At 34.3% G+C, this 23,788-nt stretch overlaps 2 protein-coding genes across 2 annotated transcripts in view; both read right to left on the reverse strand.

Annotated features, from left to right (window-relative positions):
• Positions 1-5,925, reverse strand: part of slc25a13 (solute carrier family 25 member 13) — a 56,572-nt gene extending 50,647 nt beyond the window's left edge. Inside the window, exons 1-3 of the mRNA XM_073821351.1 lie at positions 5,880-5,925; positions 4,874-4,924; positions 3,414-3,556 (exon numbers count right to left, since the gene is read on the reverse strand). Of these exons, the coding sequence (XP_073677452.1) occupies positions 3,414-3,556; positions 4,874-4,924; positions 5,880-5,891 (206 nt within the window). The 5' untranslated portion in view covers positions 5,892-5,925. The remainder of the gene's footprint in view (positions 1-3,413; positions 3,557-4,873; positions 4,925-5,879) is intronic.
• Positions 5,926-20,762: 14,837 nt separating this feature from the next.
• On the reverse strand, positions 20,763-23,276 carry sem1 (SEM1 26S proteasome subunit). The gene is made up of 3 exons (XM_073822267.1): positions 23,137-23,276; positions 22,504-22,597; positions 20,763-21,014 (listed from the first exon to the last, which is right to left on the reverse strand). The coding sequence occupies exons 1-3, from the start codon at positions 23,210-23,212 to the stop codon at positions 20,972-20,974; spliced, it is 213 nt and encodes a 70-aa protein (XP_073678368.1). The 5' UTR covers positions 23,213-23,276; the 3' UTR covers positions 20,763-20,971.
• Positions 23,277-23,788: the final 512 nt, after the last annotated feature.

The raw sequence follows: 23,788 nt of genomic DNA on the forward strand, positions 1-23,788 counted from the left end.
ACTTTTGTTTAGCAAGGGCACATTAAATTGATTAAAAGTGACAGTGAAGACATTTATAATGTTACAGAAAGGTTTTCTTTCTAAATAAATGATGTTCTGTTTAACTTTCTATTCTTCAAAAAATCCTGAAAAAATGAGTTACATTTTCCACAAGATTATTAAGCAGCACTGTTTTCAACACTAATAATAAGAAGAAATGCTAAGTGACCCTTTGCGTGGGAGTTTGATTGACAGGCAATCTGACCAACCATAATGCCGAATCTGCCATTTCTGTCCAACAAACAAACCAGACAGGAGAGTGGATTAACGTTGGTCACAGTATTACAGTTTTTACTGTATTTTTAATTAAATAAATGCAGCCTTGGCGAGACATCATTTAAAAACTTTGAAATGGTGCAAAGTGCTAAATTTATGAATTTTTTGATCTTCCGTTGCAATCACCAAAACTTAGGAGAGAGACATACTACACTCTAAAAAATGCTAGGTTCAGCCTGTTGGGTCATTTTATTGGGTTGTCTTTAATGTTTTTACCCAGGTGCTGGGTAGTTTTTCTGTAACTAAGCTTCTGGGTTATTTTTTCTACCCAACCACTGGGTTAGGACTGCTTGGTAGTTTATGTTACCCAGCCTGAATAAGTCTAAGTGTCTAATAAGTCACTTTTCGACGAAACATCCCAGCTGCTGAGCTACAGTCAGAGCGGGCTGTTTGCGTCCTCTGAGTGAGTGATTCTCAGGACTGCCGATTTGGTGCACTTCTTTAGCAAAATAAAGGTTTGTATACATTTTATTTCATTTTTGCCCTTACTGTGCTGTAAATTATATAATTTTACACAATGCAACATACAAGGACGAGATGTCAGTCAGCTGCGTCAGCAGAGGGCATTTCGCATGATATGGAAACGCCTTTTGCCTTGCATAGCAAACTGATTTTATATGATATAACACTAAATATAATTTAATTTATTGTTAAAATATATTCTCTAATCTCAGTCCTGTTTGTTTATGGCCAGGTTATGTTGTCAGTCATGGCATCGAGTGAAACATGAGGCGCCTGTCTGAAGTTCACAGAGAGAACAGTTGAATATACTTAAATTAAAATGCTTCTTTAAAATGTTACATTTTTAATTTTATATAATGCCGGTTACATGAGTTTAAATGTATGTAATATTGTAAATTATGCTGTATTCACCCAAATAAATTAAATTTGTCTTAAATTTTTGTCTGTGGTTGTTCTTGTTTGTTTATAAATGTTCATCTTGATTATTGATTGATTATATAACTGTGTGTGTGTGATTTATAATGTCCTGCCTATTTTAAACCAGCAATATAGTAATTTTTAAACAATAATGTCAGTTGACTTAAATAAAACAACCCAGCATGTTGGGTAAAAACATTTAACATGTGTTCTGTCCAATATTTACCCAGCACAGGGTTGCAAAATAAATCCAAGTTGGGTTGTTTTTAACCCAGCATTTTAAAGTGTATAGTAACCAATACATTTGTTGTTTATTTCTCATAGAATTGTAATGGTATGTTTCTATTAATTTTCAATGTGTTACGCTAATCACAACAGGCAAAGCATTTCCCTATATCTCCCAGTGGGTCCACGCACCTTTAAATTGTGTTGTTTCTGAAACCGAAAGGTGCTGGTAAACACTGTCCTTAGCAGAAACACTATTTACAGACTTATTATTTCAGTGGTTTAGCGTAGTAGCTTTTATCCGTGACAGGTGAAGAGAGAGCACCTTCAATAAGCTCTGGCCCTGTCATTGTCACTGACAAGCGTGGATTCAGAGGGACGCGGGCTGGTTTAGCTTTCCCTGAGTGCATACCTCAGACCAGCCTGAAACCACATGGGCAGCATGCACATTTTCTCAGCATGCGCTCTTTACAAAGTTTTAACCCCCAAGAGGCTACGGAGTTTCACACTTGAGGAGTTTTTCCATCAAAAATGGAGAGGGGAGAAAAGATAGAGCGAGAGAAGGAGAGAATGTCTGGCAGATCTTTGAATCAGCAGGGAAGTCTACATGTGTTGAATGAATGATTCAGAACCGTTGGCAGGATGCCGCTCAAACAGGGCTGAGTGAATAAAGGAGAAGTGATTCAGTGCCTGATGGATGTCACCATATCACTTGATTTATTCCAGCTCAGGAGGAGGTAGAAAATGCATCATGCTGTTTGTATCCATCTCATGAAACAGAGATAACCTGTGAATCATCTCAATCAGATGAAAACCTACCTCGGTTGTAAAACACATCGTGTTCAGCAAAAACATCGGCACCCACACAAACAGATTTAGCTAGAGATGGATAAGAGCTTTCGGTTCTTCAAACTTTACAGTTTTGAATACATTTCAATTTTATAACGAGCTTCATTTGTACACAAATTTATTAAAAAAATATGAACTGCTGTGAGGACTCCATTCCATCAGAATTCTGGGACGAAGGCCTTAAAATGAACGTTTCTTCATTTGCAACATTCCACAGTCCTGACGGCATGAAGGTCCCGACCACAGCCGCCACTATGACCAAACCTCAGAAATCCATATATATCCAGATCTTTATTTAACTAGCTCAGTAACCTACACGCATTGTGCGAAAAACACGAGATAAACCGAAAAGACAATGCTTACCAACACACTCTACGAACATTTTTCCATAATCCTGATTAAATCAAACAATCCCCCTTATTTTTTACTCAAAGCCTTCCAAATCAATAAAAAACGATGTTCAGAAAGAGAGCTCAAGCCATGATTCCCTAATAGTTATCCGTTAATAGCTGAGATGCAGCAATTTATCCATCCTCAAAGTCGCACAAAGCATGAGAGCTGAATGGCACAGGCAATTACAGTGCGTGTGTACCTCTCCCGGTCTATGGCAGCCCTAATAATGTGTGCCGCATGACCACATGCACTCGGTGCGGAACGCGGCCCGGCTGGTTGCCGTGGTAACGCACAATCTTTTGGGACTTACGCTTGCGTATCATTGGCCGTCATTATGTATCATTAAAAGCATACATATTAATGCAAAAAGGGGTTGAGCCATGCTGCCTGAATGGAGCAGCACCTGAACAAAGTGTGGCGTGTTAAGATGTCTGACCCTTCATCCTAATGCAGGATTAAAAGCGCAAGATACCGCAGCATAATCCACATCCATTTCACAGCAAACGCTTTGTTTATGAATCAAATGAACTATAAACTGTAATTTACACAAGTCGTGAATTATTAATGAAAAACACAAATTCACGCTGGGTGTTTGTCATTGTCACTTAAACACTGAGCATTCAACAGCATTATGTAGGGGCATTTTTGTTTGGTGTTTGGTAGCACAGTTTGATTTGTTTTCAAACTATGACCTACTAAAGGTTCAAGTGGAACATAAAAATGTAAAAGCAGCAATCGAAATAAATACTAACCCGTCTTTGGTCTGGTCCACAACACCTGCCAGTAAAATGGTGGCCTCCTTGGAAAGCTTTGTGTCTGTGTGAGCATGAAGGAACCTGGACACAAAGTCCTCTGGGGACATGTAGTGCTCTCCATTCTTCTCCAGACTGGCATACTGTGAAGGAAAATAAAACTGGGCTAATATCATATAAATGTATAAAGTATACAGAACTGTTTGTTCGCAAAACATCAGCAATCTGATTTACAGAATTATGCATGTTACACAATAAACAAGCAGTCATTGAAACAGTCACTTAATACAATTAAGTATTTAATGAAGATTATTAGTATGGAAAAATGCATTTCAATTAAAATCACATATCGCATCAAAGTGGTAGTCATACATATTTAGCGTTAAAAGCCCAGAACAATGTAATCAAAGAAAACTAGTTCACCCAAAAATGAAAATTCTGTCATTAATTACTCACCCTTGTGTGGTTCCAAACCCGTAAGACCTTCGTTTATCTTCGGAACACAAATTAAGATATTTTTGATAAAATTCAAGAGCTTTCTGACTCTCCATAGACAGCAAGGGTAATTTTATGAAGCTATGAGAATACTTTTTGTGTGCAAAAAAAATAAAAATAAATAACTTTATTTAACAATTTTTCTACTCTGCGTCACCCTAGCGCCATATTGGAGAGTACAATGACACTTGTGCGTGCCTTCATCTACACGTAAACGAAGAGCGGCGCATACATGGTAATACGCCAATCTGGTGCTAGGGTGACGCAGAGGAGAAGAATTGTTGTTGTTTTTTTTCATAAAATTCATAACATATTTCATAAAATTATGGTTGAACCACTGATGACACATGGGCTATTTTGTCGATGTTCTTGGTAGCTTTCTGAACCTTGAACATGGTAAGACCCTTGCTGTCTTTGGAGGGTAAGAAAGCTCTCAGATTTCATCAAAAATATCTTAATTTGTGTTCTGAAGATGCACTAAGGTCTTACGGGTTTGGAACGACATGAAGGTGAGTAATTAATGACGGAATTTTAATTTTTGGGTGAACTATAGCTTTAAAGGCAACATAAACAATACATTTTACAATCATACAGAACATACTTTCTACTGTAAACAGAAGATATCAGAAGGAAAAAAATGTTGATTACTGAAAGGAATATTAAGCACGTGTTAGTTCATTGCTGTTAGATTAATTTAAGATGCTACGTAAAATACGTTATTCATGCAAGGTCTTTTCTTAGGTTTAAGGAACTCCGTTTCATATATTCATGTGAACTTACTATGAGTTCCATACAGTGTTCGACGCATTTTTAAATTAATCCTCAGGTTTTCTTTCTGTAATGAGAAATGTATTACATGGTTACATCAGATAAGGTATATGTCATTGACACCAGTGCTTAGATGTTGGGCTACGGCTCCTGTCCCTTCATTTCCAGACTTTCAGGTGAAATAAGCGATGACATACCTTCAAAAAAATGGACTTGAGCTCTGCAGGATCAGCCCTCTTTATCATTACCTGTAGAGACAAATATATCCATAATGAATCTACATATATACATCAGGTAGGATAAAGGTCTTTTATTATGACATTCCAGTTGTAATGGTGATCATACGTGACTCTGGACCACAAACCCAGTTTTAAGTAGCACAGGTATATATGTAGCAATAGCCAACAATATATTGTATGGGTCAAAATTACAGTTTTTTTTATGCCAAAATCATTAGGATATTAAGTAAAGATCATGTTCTATGAAAATATTTAGCAAATTTCCCACCGTAAATACATCAAAACCTCATTTTTGATTAGTAATATGCATTGCTAAGAACATCTTCTGGACAACTTTAAAGGTGATTTTTTTTTTTTTTTTTTTTTTTTTTGCATGCTCAGATTCCAGACTTTCAAATAGGCATATCTTGGTTGTATCCAAATATTGTCCTATCCTAACGAACCATACATCATTGGAAAGCTTATTTATTCAAGCTTTGAATGATGTATAAATCTCAACTTACCCTTATGACTGGTTTTGTGGTCTACAGTCGCATATCACATTTACTTATTGGCATTGTTATTAAAAGAAACTTTTATATCTAAGAAACCCAGGCAAGCACTTGTACTGTCAAGCTCACTTGACACAAGAATGTTTAGCATCCTATAAACTCCATGACACCCATTCAAGCACTCAAGCAGACGCTGGACAGTCTATCTGCAGGGGTTTCATCCGAGCTCTTTGAAGTGCTCTTATGCCTCAATGTCATTGAGAGACGGTAACATTCACCCAGGACATTAGCAGGCTAACTAGCTCTATCACACCGGCTACTGTGTACTGAAGGTTATCAGATAATCTCCCCCGCGCTTCTCCAGTATCCTGCAATGGCGTTTTCTGGATATATACGTATGCTTCACGATCAAATACTGAGCTCTTTTCATCTTGAGAAAGCGTAGCTGTTTCTCTTCTGAAAATAGCGCTTACCTTTGCTGCCATGCTCAACCAGCGCACAACTATAGCAACAGGAAGACTTCTCTAGCTTGATGACGTTTCCATGGAGATCACGTGCGGGACAGTAGAGGCTGTTGCGTGTGGAGGAAAGCCGCTGAAACGCTCACGTTCCTAGGTGCGGTAGATTGTATACGGGCCATGCTACACAATTAATTAGTATACTAAGATTATAGATTTATATGTGTGTGTGTGTATATATATATATATATATATATATATATATATATATATATATATATATATATATATATATATATATATATATATACACACACACACACACACAGTCAAGCCCGAAATTATTCAGACCCCTGGCAAATTCTGACTTAAAGTTACTTTTATTTAACCAGCAAGTTTTTTTTTTTTTTTTTTTAGAAATTACACAGAAGTCTCCCAGAAGATAATAAGACGATGTACAAGAGGCATCATTGTGGAGAAAATTATTACTCATCTTTTATTTACATTTGAACAAAAAGTGGCATGTCCAAAATTATTCATACCCTTATTCAAACGCTTGCTATAATTGCTGACCAGCTTTTTGCATGTCTCCACTGGTATTTTTGCCCATTCATCTTTAGCGATGAGCTCCAACTCTTTCAGGTTGGAGGGTCTCCTTGCCATTACCCTGATCTTTACCTCCCTCCACAGATTCTCAACTGGATTTAAGTCAGGACTCTGGCTGGGCCACTGCAAAACGTTAATGTTTTTGTCTGCTAACCATTTCTTCACCACTTTTGCTGTGTGTTTTGGGTCGTTGTCGTGCTGAAATGTCCACTGGTGCCCAAGGCTGATGATGTTGTTGAGAATTTTGATGTATTGCTCCTTTTTCATGGTGCATTTTTTTCTCTTCTTCTTTGTCCAGATGAGTATTTTGGAAAGGCCAAGCAGGCTTTTGTGTGCCTTATCTGGAGAAGTGGTGTCCGCCCAGATTCATCAGGATGGCCTTGGTGGTGTTCCTTGGTCAGCACAGGTGTCACTTTTGGCTTCCGAGCACGTCCTCTGAGATTTTTCACAGTGCGGAACATCTTGTATTTTTTAATAATACTTTAAACTGTAGCCACTAGAACTTCAAAACTTTTCGTTCAATGGAAATAAAAGATGAGACTTTTTTTTTTCACAATGATGCCTCTTGTACATCGTCTTATTATCTTTCGGGAGACGCCTGTCATTTCCAGCCCAAAAAAAACCTTGCTGGTTGAATAAAAGTAACTTTAAGTCAGAATTTGCCAGGGGTATGAATAATTTCAGGCTTGACTGTATATTGAAATAGCCTTTTGCATTTTATTCCATTGTTGTTTTTAAAAATATCTTTTTGATTTTTTTTAAAAAGTGAAGTTAAAAAAAAAAACATTTATTTTATATTTTCTTTCATGTCACTACCGAAACAGTGTATGTTTAAGTTCATTGGCCATTGGCTGAGACTGATTTTAACTACACTCCTACATTTATGATCAGAAAATATTTATGTCAGTCTTTCTTATAGATACACGGTGTAGACAGGTCCTATCATTTTGAGGTAAATGTGTTCAAAAATATGGAAATAATCTGTGTGTTTTAAAGAATGTCACTACCAAACGCCATTTTTCTATAATTAAACACTTTTTTTGGAATTATTACATAACATTTAGTTTTTATATGTGTTCAACTGTTCAGAACTGTGCTAGCCAACCATGTGCTGATTAGAATATTTGAGCTAGGTTCAAAAGTGTGTAAAATTGTCACTACCAAAAAAATGACATCATTGTTTTTTTGTGTGTTATTCCCTAAAATTGTCACTAACATAACAGTTACAACTGAAACATGTCATCATTGTTTGGGTAGTGACAAAAGGGAACACATAATCCTTTATTTGGGCGAAATAAACAAACTTTTAGCATATTTATGTAATTTTTTGTATTTTATATGTTTTAGTAATGTTTTATGCGGTTAAAATTCTGTAATGTGATGTGGTCGCTACCAAAACATTACTGTCACTACCGAAAATGTGCAGTCACGAACGAAACATGGGATGTTTTGTGAAAAATAAAGTATATTTAAACAAATTGATCCTTAACTTTGAAATCAGTATGATCAACTTTTTGCCTTTTACAAAAAAAAAAATGGATTTAAAATACAACAAATCTCATAAAGTACACTTGAAATATTGTTAAAATTGTAATTGTTATTGATTTACCTCTGAAAACTTTTTAAATAAAAAAGAAAAAATATATATTTACAAAGAGGATGTAAGCTAAAAATGAATGAGTCAATATAACCCTCCTTATTAAATTATATATTACTGTGTTTTGGTAGTGACCAATTTGGCGAGAGGACAAATATTCCAAAACTTTATGAAAATACAATATGAGAATTAACTGCACAATTAGTAGAAACGTGTACCTTGGATATTATACAATTTGCATAAATACAAAAGTTAAAAATACATTTTTTTAGATGCACCAATTCTGTAGAATGGCCCATATAACTTCTTATATTGTATAAATATTAATCTTACAGTTTTTAATGATATTAGTTGGCTACCATAGTATCAGGGGTGAATTTTAAAAGGAAGTAATTACATATGTTATAATATTTGTCATTTTCCTCTGTGATCTGCAATAACTTTACTGTTTTTTTCCTATTTCTATTATCTATGGGTTTTACGTTATTCTTTGCTCCTGTAAAATGTCAATCATTTCTTTTTATCTCGGAGTTTTAAAAAAAATCCCATAGGAACTGACATCATCTTGGTGGGAAGATAATATATGCTCAATCATTTACAGGGCAGTTGATTAATTATGTGATTTTTGTAGAATTATTATTATAAAACACTCACTCAGCTAAAACTGTAAAAAAAAAAATAATAATAAACTAAACAACTGTCTCACTGAGCAATGTTAGCTCTTTATTTCAATTATAATTTAAAGTTTCAGTGACTGAGCTCGACCAGAACATGTTTCTGAAAGTCTGGCATAATAAAGCACGTTGTTTCTTGAAAAGTTACATCATTTAAAATGTAATGCATAACAGAAGGAATGACCTAAGTGGTCTCAGACCCTCCATCGCACACCAGTAGTTCTTTATCTCTACAGTAAAACATGATGTGCTCATGATGTGGAATGAAGAAATAACTGATGTCATGTAATCTAATGATTAAATCAAACGAAATATATGACATACACTCTTTTGAGTTTCTAATAAGCTAGTTATGAGTTGTAAGTAGAAACAGACAAACAGAAAAATATATATTAAATATATTAAATAAAATAAATTGAGAGCTGAATGACATGTAATGATGAAAAACTATTAAACATAAATACTTAAACACTATTTTACCTTGAAATGTAATGTAATGTTTTTTATTCAGCCATCGACTGAGCAAAGAAGGAACAGTTATCATTTCCTTGGTATAAAAAAACAATTTAAAGGAGGAAAAGGTCTCTGATGGGGGATGGTCTTCAAAAACAAAATGCTCAAAATAATTTAAAGCGTTTTTCTGGTGGCTTCTGGGATTCTTGGAGAACCAGTAGGAACCACAGTATTTTTCACAGCAGGCTTTCTCCGTTACTCAAATGGGCCTCACATGGGAAATTCTCTTCCCCCAAATATCCATGGCACCTGCTCTACTCTCTATTCAGAAATATATCTCAAGACACACTGATGCATTCTGTTAACATTTTAGACAGTCGATTGCAATATTTTACATTTAACATATAACATTATACTTTATATAAAAAGGTTAGTTCACCCTCATATAGTATTAGATATTATTTAAAAGTCTATAAATAGCAATGCATCAATTTCCAAACTACACTCTTAAAAATAAAGGTGCTTCACAATGCCATAGAAGAACCTTTTTGTCTAAATGGTTCCATAAAGAACCTTTAACATCTGAAGAACCTTTCTGTTTCACAAACGGTTGCGCTAAATAAGGTCCTTTAGATTATAAAAAGGCAAGCAAGAAATGGCTCTTTATAGAACCTTTGAATAAATGTGGAACCAAAAACGGTTCTTCTATGGCATCGCTTGAAGAACCTTTTGAAGCACCTTTATTTTTAAGAGTGTACACTGATAGATTGTCTTATATATAATGAAGGAAACTTCTCTGTGCTTCGATTCCCGAGTGGTTGGATTATTTTGCCAAACCAGAAGACCTTTGACATGTCTTGGCCAGGGTCGGATGTCTGCCTCTTCTGGGACAAACACATCTTTGAAGGAAAGGCCCGAAAGGCTAGACGGACATCTTGGGGCAAAATCCCCCTATTTTCAGTTGTCTAAACTGAGAGGTTTAAAAATAGAACTACTTATAAACAAATGATTGAACCACTTTGTTGCTCTTTACCACTGAAGTGTCTCTAATAATGGTCAGCGACTGGGGACTCCAAAGGTCTTTAAGGTTAAATACCTTCTGTTTTAAGTAACAGAGGCATGGAGATGTGGTTTTACAAAGTTGTGTCTATTTGAGATGTTGACAGTTTAATTATAGCCTTTCAAGTGCTGATGAAGATGATTGACACGATTTAACTTCTCCTTGAGCATGTCTGCCTGCTTTAAGTTCTGTATCTGGTCAGCTTTATAAAAATCAATAATCTAGAAGTTAGAAACTAGATCAAGTGTCCAAGGTATTTTTTTAGTCTAGTTAGTATATTGGTGGGATTTTATAACAGTTTCTTTGCTGCAAATGTACAAATCCAAGTAGTTAAACTATATTTACATGTGTGTAAAAATAATGTAAATGGTAACACTTTACAATAAGGTTCATTAGTTAACATGAACTAAGAATGAACAATACTTCTACAGCATTTATATCATAGCTGAAGTTAATTTCAGCATTTACTAATGCATTATTAAAATCACAAGTTGTGTTTGTTAACATGAACTAACATGTATTGAACTAACATGAACAAACAATGAACTGTATTTTCATTAACTAACATTAACATTAACAAAGGTTATTAAAAATTTTTAATGAATGTATTGTTAATTGTTCGCTCATGTAGGTTAATACATTAACTAATGTTAACAAATGCCACCTTAATGTAAAGTGTTACCGTGTAGATGGAAAAGTAGCAGCACAAAAACAATACATTTAATGTTAACAGCTGTTTTTAAGCACAACTAGCTAGACATTTTAAATACAAGCATTCGCATTCAAATTAACTGCTTGCCATTGCTTTTTTTTTGTCAGCGTTCAGAAGTTATAAGGTTACTGCATTCTTTTATACTGTTTTCACTCTCTATCTCTGATGTCTGTTTTATCTTTGTCTTGGAAAGATGTCAAACCGAATTAGTAGGGAATCAGATAAAATATATGTAATTCCCCTGACAAAAACAGAATGAGCATTATGGGCTTTGACAGATACAAAAATAAGTCTGTTTGAACAACATGCCACCAACTTACTTAGTAAGTCTGGTTCAATTCAATGCGCAAAACTATAAAAAGTTCTGACAGTAGTCCAGTGATAGAATATAGACAACTATATAGCAACTGTTGTTCTTTGCTAGACTTTAAACCTGACTCGACTGATCTGTTGATTTTTTATAGAGTGAAGTTGTTCACTATTTATTTGTCTACTCCCCCAGTGTTTACACTTGTACACAACACAACAGTCACCTGAACCTGCTCGCTCAGCTTTGCAAAAGCCTCACAAAGTCCGGCTCCTGAATGAATCTGTTTAACATCTTTCAGTTCAAATGAGTGACTACACTAAACATGCTTTGGGGCATATGGGATGGGCTAAAATTGGCCCTCTGGAGGGACGGGCGGATGCGCCGGGGCAGTTTGAGAAGGTCCAGGCAAGCAGGCTTTAGCCATTTGGAAAAACAAGAGCCCACACTCAGACCTGCAACCTGAGAGGATGAAGGGTACCTCTCCACCTAAGTGAATCCAGATGCTGCCCACAAACACTGCAGAGCGAGTCAAAGGCTCTGGGCTGCACACTTGGACCTCAGATTCCTGCTCTTTCTCATAGCTGCTGATCATAGGGGCTGTTCAACAGCATTGTGGGAGGGAAATTATCAGCCTCGTTCGTCTTTGAACAAAACAAGAACACCAGAAAATCTTTAAGTCTTTTCCTTTTCCTTCTCCTGAGGACATACCACCTGGCCACGAATCTAGATACACAGGCCGTGCTGGAAATCTGAAAAGTTCTTGGATTGCATTAGAAAAAAAAATGAAGCATGGTTAAAATACAGGACAATATATACATATATACCAGTCAAAAGTTTTTGAACAGTAAGATTTTTAATGTTTTCTGAAGATATAAAATATCTTCTGCTCACCAAGCCTGCATTTATTTGATCCAAAATATAGCTAAAGCAGTTTTACTATTAAATAACTGTTTTGCATTTAAATATATTTTAAAATGTAATTGATTCCTGTGATAATAATAATTATTATTATCAATATTTAAAACTTTTTATAAAAAAATGTATACTTTTTCAGGATTCTCTGATGAATAGAAAGATCCAAAGATCAACACTTACCTGAAATAAAAAGCTTTTGTAACATTATACACTACACCATTCAAAAGCTTGGAGTCTTTATAATTTTTTTTACATTTTTTGGAATTGATCAAAAGTGATGATAAAGACATTTATAATGTTACAAAAGATTTTTATTTCATATAAATGCACTTTCTATTCATCAAAGAAACCTGAAAAAATTCAACATAATAATAAATGTTTTTGAGCAGCAAATTTGAATATTAGAATGATTTCTGAAGGATCATGTGACTGAAGAAATGATGCTAAAAATTCAGCTTTGAAATAACAGGAATAAATTACATTTTAAAACATATTAAAATAAAAAAATAGTTATTTTAAATAGTAAAAATATTTCAGAATTGTACTGTTTTTTGCTATACTGGATCAAACAGGCTTTATATATATTTCTTTTTTCTTTTATTTATATATATCCTCCTGAGACCCCGCCCATTGACTTATGTCCTCTGTAGTGGACCTTGTGTTTTCATGAATTTTCTTTGAATTTTTTGAGCTACTCTGTCAAGTCCTGTTGTACTGTGCAGAGGACATCCTGGGCTTTCTAGTGATATGTCATTTGATTGGCTGGCATGCTAAGAACCACTTTTACACTGAATCCAAAATGGCCGACATGCAAATGAGCACATTTTATGGGAAGGACAGAGATATGTAAAATTTAGCTTTTTTACATGTTTTTTACTATTATTATCACATATATATTTGTTTATTAAAGTGTCAGTAACAATACATTTAGCTTTCAAAGCTGTTAAATTGTTTATGTTTCAAAATATCATCCTTTTTTAAATGTCAACTATAGTGGACATCAGGACCATCTTAATGTAATTAATGACTGCATGTTGTAGGAGGCAGAACTGAAGCAGAGAGGCACTTTTTTCTTTGGGTCTCAGGAGGATATAGTTATCAGATAAATGCAGTCTTCATGAATGTGAGAGACTTGTTTATTTATTAAATAAAAAAATGTAATAAATAAATTAAAATAAATCCTGCTACAAGTGCATTTAGATATCACAATATTATGTATAAAATTGGGTATTAATTGATATTGGTACTGATATGTTACTGATATACTGCGCATCCCTAGTCAAAACATTTGATATTTGATTTTAGAGATTTGGACAACATGAAAAGCACATTTCAGGGATGAATGGATGCGCATCAACAGATAGCTCTTTTCTTTTTATTTTGACATCTGCATTTTGGATGAAGAACAAAGACACAGCATAGCGCGGTTCTCATGGCTACAGAGTGGCCCATGCAAAATACAAAACAAAAATCACCAAGGATGCATCATGTTACATGTCACTCAATCCATTTCAAGCAAAAACGAACAATCCTGTTCACTGTTCCGTCAGAAGTGACGGCAGCCTGTAAGATGAGAGGACAAAAAGTTCTCATACATGAGCGACAGAGAAAAAGAAAGAAAATGTATTATTTGTAGAGAATCAAATAAAAACCAATAGGCATCCTAATGGAAACGTGTTCTGATGTAATATCATTATAGCATTTCCCAGGATAATCTATGAGCACAATATCCTTGTATATTCGAGGTTTTAATGACGCACTGCCTCTTGTATTCTGAGCCAAACAGAAAAAAACGAGTGAGATTCCACACACTCCGCTTCCCTTAATCAGAGCACATGTAAGCCGGCACAATAAGCAGTGATTCAAAGCTCACTCTCTCCCGCCACGACAGAACAGCGTTCCTTAGCAGGGAGCCCTTCAGTTACATGTGTCACTTCTAATTTCGACGAGCTACATGATGGCCACCAGACACTCCATCATGAAACACACACCAGCTCTTTGTTTGCTTATGTGTTTCTTTCATTTCCCAATCCCAAACACAGCGGTATGAAATAAACTGCACATTTTCCATTCCATTTCAGTAGGCGTTGCCTGCTTTGGCTCATTTTAAGGAAGTTTGCCACTCAGAGGACAAACGGTTAAATTAAAGATGACTAAATGATGACTAAATTTCCCAACACTGAATAAAAAAGCTTGAGTTTGCTTTTGAAATGAGGTTGACAAATGTAAGATTTTGGTTTTCCCATCCCGTATTTAGATGGAGAAAAAACAACGTGAATGGGTCATTAATTTGCCGCGTATGAAAAATTACCAGTGAAAGGACTGGATTATTGAATCCTGAAAAAGCAGGGTGTTTTCAGTGCATGTTCCTATTAAGATGTATAGTATGAAATCAAATGTGCTTGATAGCATGTTAACCACCTGTGTGTGTGTGTGTGTGTGTGTGTGTGTGTGTGTGTGTGTGTGTGTGCGACAGAGAGAGAGAAAAAGAGAGATAGAAAGGGTCCACATGCCTGAGCGCTTTGCTGGATTTGTGTCCTGCCTGAGGGTGAGATTTGGAACATTGTTGTTGTCTTGTGAGCAGACAGCCGCTCACACATGATAAATTGTTTCCGTGTTGAGCTCGTACTATAAGTCTGTGCCTCCGCCAGGCCTCCCAGGCTCTTAAACCCCCAAAGCTGCATTTTTCCATATTTTACAGTCGCACTCCACATTTCATTTGCTCATGAATCTATTGGCCTCTGAGCAGCTTCCAGTTTATCCTTATTTAGTTGTCAAAGTCAGCTATGAAAGCAATTTAAAACATGGAAAAAATATCCAAACACATTATATTTGTTTTAGTGGAGATGAACTGAAATATCTGCATAATTTTAGCTTTAACACTAGTAAAAGTGTTGGACACACTTGACACTCCTGATCTAAAAAAAGCTTTTGAGCTAAAAAAAACTGTTTAATAAATATAAAAAATAAAAATAAAAAGTATATATATATATATATATATATATATATATATATATACACTTTACATATATACAAAAAATATTGTTTTGCAATTATAAATATAAAAATTAAAATTAAATATACATACATGTTATACATATATATACTACATTTCAAAAGTTTTCGAACAGTTAGATTTCTAATGTTTTTTTTAAAGAATTCTCTTCTGCTCACAAAGCCTGCATTTATTTGATTCAACAAGCAGTAATATTGTGAAATATTTTTACTATTTAAAATAACTGCTTTCTATTCGAATATATTTGAAAATCTAATTTATTCCTGTTATCAAAGCTACATTTTTTTTGCATCATTACTCCAGTCTTCAGTGTCACATGATCCATCAGAAATCATTCTAATATGCTGATTTGCTGTTCAAGAAACAATTATTATTATTATTATTATCATCAATATTTAAAACTGTTGCATACATTTTTCAGGATTATTTGATGAATTAAAAGATCCAAAGATCAGCATTTATTTGAAATAAAAAGCTTTTGTAACAATATACACTTTCAACATAATAATAATAACAATTATGTTTTTGAGCAGCAAATTAGAAATTTGAGCAGCTAAAATGATGCTAATAATTCAGCTTTTAAATCGCAGGAATAAATGAGATTTTGAAATATATTAAAATAGAAAACAGTTCTTTGAAATAGTAAAAATGTTACAGTTTGCTGTGCTTTGTATCAAATAAATGCAGGCTTGGTGATTTAAAAAAAAAATATTTAACTGGTAGTGTACATTGTGTATAAATTGCATATACATATATAAAGCTTTAAAATGTATTGCAATAAACTATATGCAATACTATTCAAAAGTTGAATAGGTCAGTGACATTAAATACATTTATAATCTTATTTAAAAAATCTGTTACCTATAAACATTGAATATAGGCTATAAGTGGTAAGCAAATCTACTATCTTATATTTACATCTGATATCAAACTTAAATAACATTTTTTGTCACTATGTTTTTCCCATATTGAAAACTTTATTATTATTATTCTAAAATGTAAGTGATAGTAATAATTAGTAGGTGTGTCCAAACATTTGACTGTAATGTATGCGTTAACCTCCTGTGCATATATTCCCATTCACATAAAGATGCATCAGTTATTGTAATTCATATTTTGTTATTCACTAAGACACAGCATTTCAAGTACTTTCGCTTTTAAAAGCAGTTTGACAAACATTAATGGTTTTAGAGAAAGATGAGGTGTAGCCCACACCTGAAAGGTCATTCAGAGTCTATCTTACAGTTACTGTGGAAATGAGAGAGCTTGAGCAAATGAGATGATTAATTAATAACAATTATCAGAGCTCTGATAATTCACTAGCGAGGAAAACATCAAGAGTGCTTAATTGCCACAACAAGTCTTGATGTGCTTTCCTCCTGACTGTCCAGGGTTATTAAGTGCGGTGGGTTGCCTTGATATGTTGGACATGCTTAAAATATGATTGCGGGACTGATGGAATAAAAACAACCTGTAATTGCTGGGTATCGCTGAGCTTGAAGATGATTTAGGGGCTCAGTGGGGAACTGCATAAATAAACAAACAAATAAAACCTTTTCATGTTTTAAACAAACCACTTAGATCATTTCTAGCATTGTAGTAATATGACAGAATAATTAGTTAACCATTATTACAACACTGGATTTTCTGGATATACAAGTCTAGATTTGATATACCAGTCTGAATTTTTTTTTTAATATAATTAGCATAAACAATAACAATCATATAAAACACATTTACACTTTGTTGTTAGCCAAAAATGAAAACTCTGTCGTTAATTACTTACCCTCATGTCGTTCCAAACCTGTTAGAACTTCGTTCGTCTTCAGAAAGCAAATTAAGATATTTTGATGAAATCTGACAGCTTTCTGATCCTGCATAGACAGCAACGACATACCACGTTCAAAGTCCAGAAAGGTAGTAAGTACATCCCTAAAATAGTCCATATGACATTAGTGGTGTTATGAAGCTACGAGAATACTTTTAGTGCACAAAAAAATAAATAAATAACGACTTTATTCAACTATTTCTTCTCTTCTGTGTTCATGAGCGTTGCAAACGAAGAGCAGAACATCCGGTTTTACGTCCGAACGGCGACGCCACTAAGGTAATGTATTTGTATAAAATTCAGAACGCCTAAAACTAATACTTTTGATAAAACAACCTGCCTTAATAGTTTTGCGTATTAGCAGACCAGAATGCATTTCGGCATATAGTGGTTAGAATTTGGTCTCAAAAACATTTTTATTTTCGTATAGATTCACATTTTCAGTTCTAAACGTTTTTAAAGTGTATTAATCAGTAAACATTGTAACTATAAACTACTGTGTAAAAGTTTGGGATCTGTAGGCCTAATTTTATTTTTGAAATTAAAACGAGACTTTATTTGATACAGTAAAACAACACTAGTGTGACATTTTATTTTCTATTAAAACTAAATGTATTCTAATATATTTTAAATATAACATAATTTTTATTTTATATTTAACATTTTTATAACATCAAGGACTTATCTGACATCAATAGAAATTCTATGTAAAGGTCTCTCTAGTGCAAAATGACTTACAAAACAGGCGCTTTGTTTGTTATTATAGTGACACTGCAAAAAGCAGACCTGCGTAGTGGTAACATTCCCAAATGCCACAATGAGGGCTACAAGCAAAATGAAAAGTAACGGCTCTTTTCTTTTAGTGCCACTGTCCATACAGTGCAATAAGAAAGACAGACAAAGAAATACATATAGAGAGAAAAGGGGCCTGAAATGAGGTTAACACACTCACTTACACCAATACACATGTCCTTTTAGGGTCCCTCAATGGGGGAACCCTCATCTGTGTCTTCAGAAGTTATTTTCCACCCTCAATAAACAGGCCAACCATTGTCACATGGAGGGCTCTCGTTATTATTTTTTGAAGTAATTACACCTTATTATCTGTGTTTACTTTAGCGAGGGTGAGTGCAGGTGTGGGACAGGGAGTTGTGGGTGGTGGTGATGGGCCGCACTGCTGAACAGTTGCCCCTGTGAGTCATTTTTTTTTTTACTCAAGGTTTGGGCATTGTAGCTGTGCTCTGCCACTAATTTCAGACCCACAAAAGAAACGTGCAATTAGGCCTATTATTGCAGCAGCTGCGTGCTCCCTGCACGACGGCCCCCTGTCTTCTCTTGGCTCACGGTGGAGATGCTTGCTGTGGTTGCGAACACCCCAGTGCGACCGCAACACCCATCCTATGTGTGACAGAAACACCACAGAATAAACAAATAAACTGGATATAGCTTATCAGTATATAAAGTGAGGGTGTGAATTCATTTTTCATTATAATCAAATTGTGATGTTATATTTTTGTCTCAGATACACTGATACTAATAGAATGAATACATATAGTGTTAATAATGTATATCCACCTTATTTTTTTCCATAAGAGCGAGCACAGCCATTTGTAAATTTTAAGGGTCTGGCTTTCAGTCTCATCTGCGTCCAGTTATTTTTAGCTGCACAAAACAGCTTGTTTCGCTGCTTGATATTGCAAATTGGCGTGTCTTACTATATTATTTTAATGTATTATCTTAATTATGAACACCCTGGTTTGTAGTGCACAGCGTTTTACTGTTTACTGCATGTTATTCTTCTTCTTGTTATTTCCCTATCCACCTTTTTTTTTTTTGTAAGTGCAGCCATTTGTACATTTTATGGGTCAGGCTTCCGATCTTATCCACGTCCAGCTATTTTTAGCTGTACAAAACAGCTCGATTTACTGTTCGATATTGCAATTTTGTGTCATACCATATTATTTTAATGTATTATCTTAATTATGAACACACTGGTTTGTACTGCAAACATTTTTTTCTGTTTAATGCACATTGTTATTCTTAAAATGATAAAATATGACGGTTAAGACATTTAAAGTTTTATAGAATTTTTATTTCAAATAAATGCTGTTCTTTTAAACTTTCTAATTTTCTACTATCAGTAGAAACTTCTATCAGTTTCTGCAAAAATATTAAGCAGCACAACTGTTCTCGACATAAGAACGGTTTCTTGAGGATAATTAAGGATAATGTGAGACTGAAGACTGGGGTAATGATTCTCAAAATTCAGTTTTGCCATCACAGGTTTAATTACATTTTAAAATAAATGAAAATAGAAAATTATTTTACTTAGTTATTAATGTTTACTGTATTTTGATCAACTAAATGCAGCTAGTGCACATAAGAAACTTCTTTCAAAAATATTAAAAATATTAACAATTGAGCAAAAATACTCTTGAGCAGAATTTTATGATTACTGTTTTCCTATTTAAAAAAAAATGAAAATTGTATTATTTGAAAGCATTAAATCTCTTTCCTGACCGATTTATTAATTGTAAAAACTATCTGAACTAAAATTTTAGATTTGTCGTCATTGATTTCAGGTCAGGGCGAATGACCTGTTGACAGAATTTAAAAGGATCCAAATTCACGAGCAATTGCAAACAGGACAAAAGAAATAATATAGTGGAAAATACTACTCGGGCCTAAAGATTGTGCGTGCTTAATCATTCTCATGAACTGTGAAACTGACTTTTGGGGAAGCCACAAAGACCCACCTTGCTGGAACACAAGAGGCCAATCTTCCGCCTTCAGGCACAAACAAAATGGCCCTGGAATCTCCACTGTTGCTCTCACTTAGTGATTTTCACACCTCAATGACTCTCCAACAATTAAAATAATGATCCAGCACAGAGCACTTATTTTGAAGGGCATGGGTGGATTTACATGTTATGATTGTGCGCGCCTGCAAGATGTGGGTGTCCCTGATGTCAAAAAAAGAGGATGTAATCATACATTTGACATCAGGTCATTAATGTCAGAAACAACAACTGAAAATCTATTAAACAACACAGTTGAGCAAGTAGAGCAGCCTTCACAAATGTCCGCTTAGAGCCAAACACGGACATTTCTGTCATAAAGAATTGAAGTTATAAAACAAATAATCTTTTCTTTCATTTCTAAATTAGATTTAGAATAAATAAGAAATGTGTAACACAAGGCTTTAAAACACAAGTAAATGACTCCTCTGCGGTGGGAGATGCCTTACTGGCATTGATTTCAGCTCATTATGTCCTTGGGACTCACAGCCACAAATCCAGAGAAATCATTTTGCTAGAGGGGAGTGCGGCTGGGCAAATTGGCCTCTGGTTCCGTGTGGGAGCCCTCGCTGTGAAGAGCAAAAGAGCAGGGCCCGGTCGGGAGTGGGCAGGCCCAGGCAGGACCGGCTGGGGCTTCATGCTGTGACCACCTCCGTGCCTCTGACAAACACTTCACTGGATAATCTCCCCACCAGAGACTCTGCCAAGCCCCATGAGCTCGGGGGAAAGTGTCAGGGCACAGCCGAGCAGTTTCTCCATGGACGCGTGCAGCTGCATCATTGGATGTTACATGAAAATCTGCTCACTGACTAATAATATTTACCAGACTTTGCTGTTTAGATTTGTGGTTACAAATTCATTTATGCAAAACAACGCTCTGCCTCTAAATATATATAATACGAAGAAGAATAAACAGAAATCAAACAGAATAGGGAAAACAATTCTTTATTATCACAATTATTAACATAAGTTGTACATAAGGGAGGGGGAAAAAAACATCGAGATCAGTTTCAACTGACCTGTTTTACAAAGCTGGGCTTCTTACAGAAGTAATAAGAGAAGTCACATTTTCTATTGACAGAACAAACTGACAATATTCAAATGTGGAAAATATATTTTCAGCTCAAGTAGTCCAATGTTAGGAGGTTTCCATCTTGTATCCGTGTTTTTCAAGCTCCGCTCTAAAAGATGGGAAAAAAGTGAGGGAAAAAATGTTAAAAAATGCAATAATTCACAAAACAAATAAAGAAAGATTTAAATGGGACCCTGGACCACAAAACCAGTCATAAAGGTCAATTTTATGAAATTGAGATTTAAACATCATTCAAAAGCTGAATAAATAAGATTTGCATTGATGTATGGTTTGTTAGGATATAGGACATTTAGTAAAGACACAATTCGAAAATTTGAAATCTGAGGGTGCAAAAAAAATTGAAAATCACCTTTAAAGTTTTCCAAATGAAGTTCTAATATAATCTAACATTAAGATTTAATATATTTATGGTAGAAAATTTACAAAATATCTTCATGGAACATGATGTTTACTTAATATTCTAATGATTTTTGGCATAAAGGAAAAAATTGATCATTTTGACCCATACAATGTATTGTATATGTAAAAATACATGTGCGACTTACGACTTACTTGGATTTGTGGTCCAGGGTCGCAAATTTGAAAAGTAAATAAATTTTCACATTAAAAATATTTGTATTACTATTAATAGTAATAATGCTTTCAATATTATAGCATCAATAGAGATACTATTATAGTTCTTGTTAATATTTTGAACTAGATTTTTTTGTTTTTATATTTTACATTTTCATGTTAAAGTTTTAGTAATTTTGTGTTTGTCATTTTTATTAGTTTTTGTTTTTTTTACTTCAGCTTTAGTTATTTTCAGCACATCAAGATAAACTAAATTAAAATGAGAACTGTTGCCTTTTCAATAAAATAAGTTAAAGTTACTATATTTTTATTATTTTAGTTAACATTCATTTCAAGAAATGAGAATGTTTATTATTCTATTTTTAGTTCAGTTTAATAACCCTAATTCAAACATTCTTATTTAAAAAATATATATATTGGTTTCCAATTTTAAAAAATGAAACTTAAAACACTTTCAACCAAATGCACCACATGTTCACTAGCACAACCATTTCCAGTGCTGGAAATCAAAACTTTTTCACGAGTGATATCAATAGATTGATTTACTTTAAAGCTTTAGAAAACAGATGTGAATATGTCTATACATTTACCTTTTTTAGCTTAAAATATATATCTACAAGAATATATTACATGGCTGTATTACTGCAGTCAAGTTCTCACACATAGGAAAGTTCATAAATGTGGTTTGAGGCCACCATGAGTGTTGGTTAGCCATTGGACTATTAGATCCCGTAGGGACTGTTTTCTTCCAAATGAGTTTAACCACACTAAATTCTTCAGAAAAAAAAATGTGGGTTTCACAGGGACTCAGGAAGATTCTGGTAACAGGCACTAGGACAACACAATGTTATATGTATGTCTAACTGGATACATTTGTTTGTGAATTTAGATTAGATAAGGCTAGTACAGTCCATATTTAGTATTTGACCATCTACATATAAAAAGTGCATTAAGGTCTTCTCCAATTCAGCTATAATTGCACAAATGTAATGTGTGAAACCTACCTCAACTGATTAGAAAAGTCATCCTCTACGTTGTCATCATCCCAGTTATCTTCCCAAACATGAGCGTCCTCATCTTCATCCAGGCCCGTCCAGTCTGGGAATGACACAACAGTTTAATGAAGCTGATGATCTACATAGGCCTGAATCCAGCACCAGCTCCACACACACCTTGCACAGCGTGGAGCTATTAGTTTCTGTTTACTTCACCCAAGATTAATTTAAAAAAAAGTCATGCACTTCATTGTATGCGTCTAATCATTATTACTGATTTGAAATTACAGATAAAATGTGAAACAATTAACTTACTATAAATAACATACATGAAGATGCTAGGTTTGGAAGTGCTAAAATGCTAACTGCTAATAATGCTTAGTAACATTGTTGTTTCATTGTTGGACCAAGGAGCGTTGAAACACATTCTAAGAAAAAACGCATATTACATTTATTATTTCATTCATGTCTTTTCTTTTCATGCGCGACAAACCAAACATTTATTGAATTGACTCAATAATGTTTTGTCTGTTAGCTTAGCAATGCTAGCTGAGTCACTGTCGTGTTGTTTGTTTATTTACCAGTAAACTGACAAAAACGCGCATTTCTACAATAAAGAAGAATTGTTATTAGTTCACTCACCCTCTGCTGGGAATTCTTCAAATTCATCATCCTCCTCCAACAGCCCCAAATCCACTGTTTGTTTCTTCTCTGACATGTCGTGCTACTGATCCAGCGATTCAACACAGTTTCTCATGGACGCTCGACGAATATGATGTGCGCATGCGCAAAACTGTTCATAAAGCTCTTTGATATGCATAATGGCTTCACTTGTCTTTATTATATGAGCTAGCCTAGCTGTTTGAAGTGTATATTCATGAGGGCTCTGCATAATGAATGTGGCTGAATAGACCATAATGTTTATAGTAATTCTCTAACGTATTTTAAGTAAATGTATTTAATTGCTGAATTAATAAGTAATTCATTCATTCTTTAAATATTTTAAATTATGTATGTATCAATATTTGTATTTATTGTTTAATAATTAGTGTATATAAATACACATTAAACTGACAAGATATTATAATAATATTAATATTTATTTCAGAGAGAGAGGCTGTGAAATGTAAATATGGCTAAATAGGGCATATTGTCTATAACTCTACATTTTTTAACAAACATATTTATTTATTTACTTTTTTGTTGTGTTACACATTAAAAATAACATATTATAATAAATTGAATAATATTAATATTTATTATTTTATAATGTGATAGTATATAGTGAATTTCT

Source organism: Garra rufa, chromosome 17, assembly GCF_049309525.1.
Source record: "Garra rufa chromosome 17, GarRuf1.0, whole genome shotgun sequence".
In the NCBI taxonomy this organism is placed as follows: Eukaryota; Metazoa; Chordata; class Actinopteri; order Cypriniformes; family Cyprinidae; genus Garra; species Garra rufa.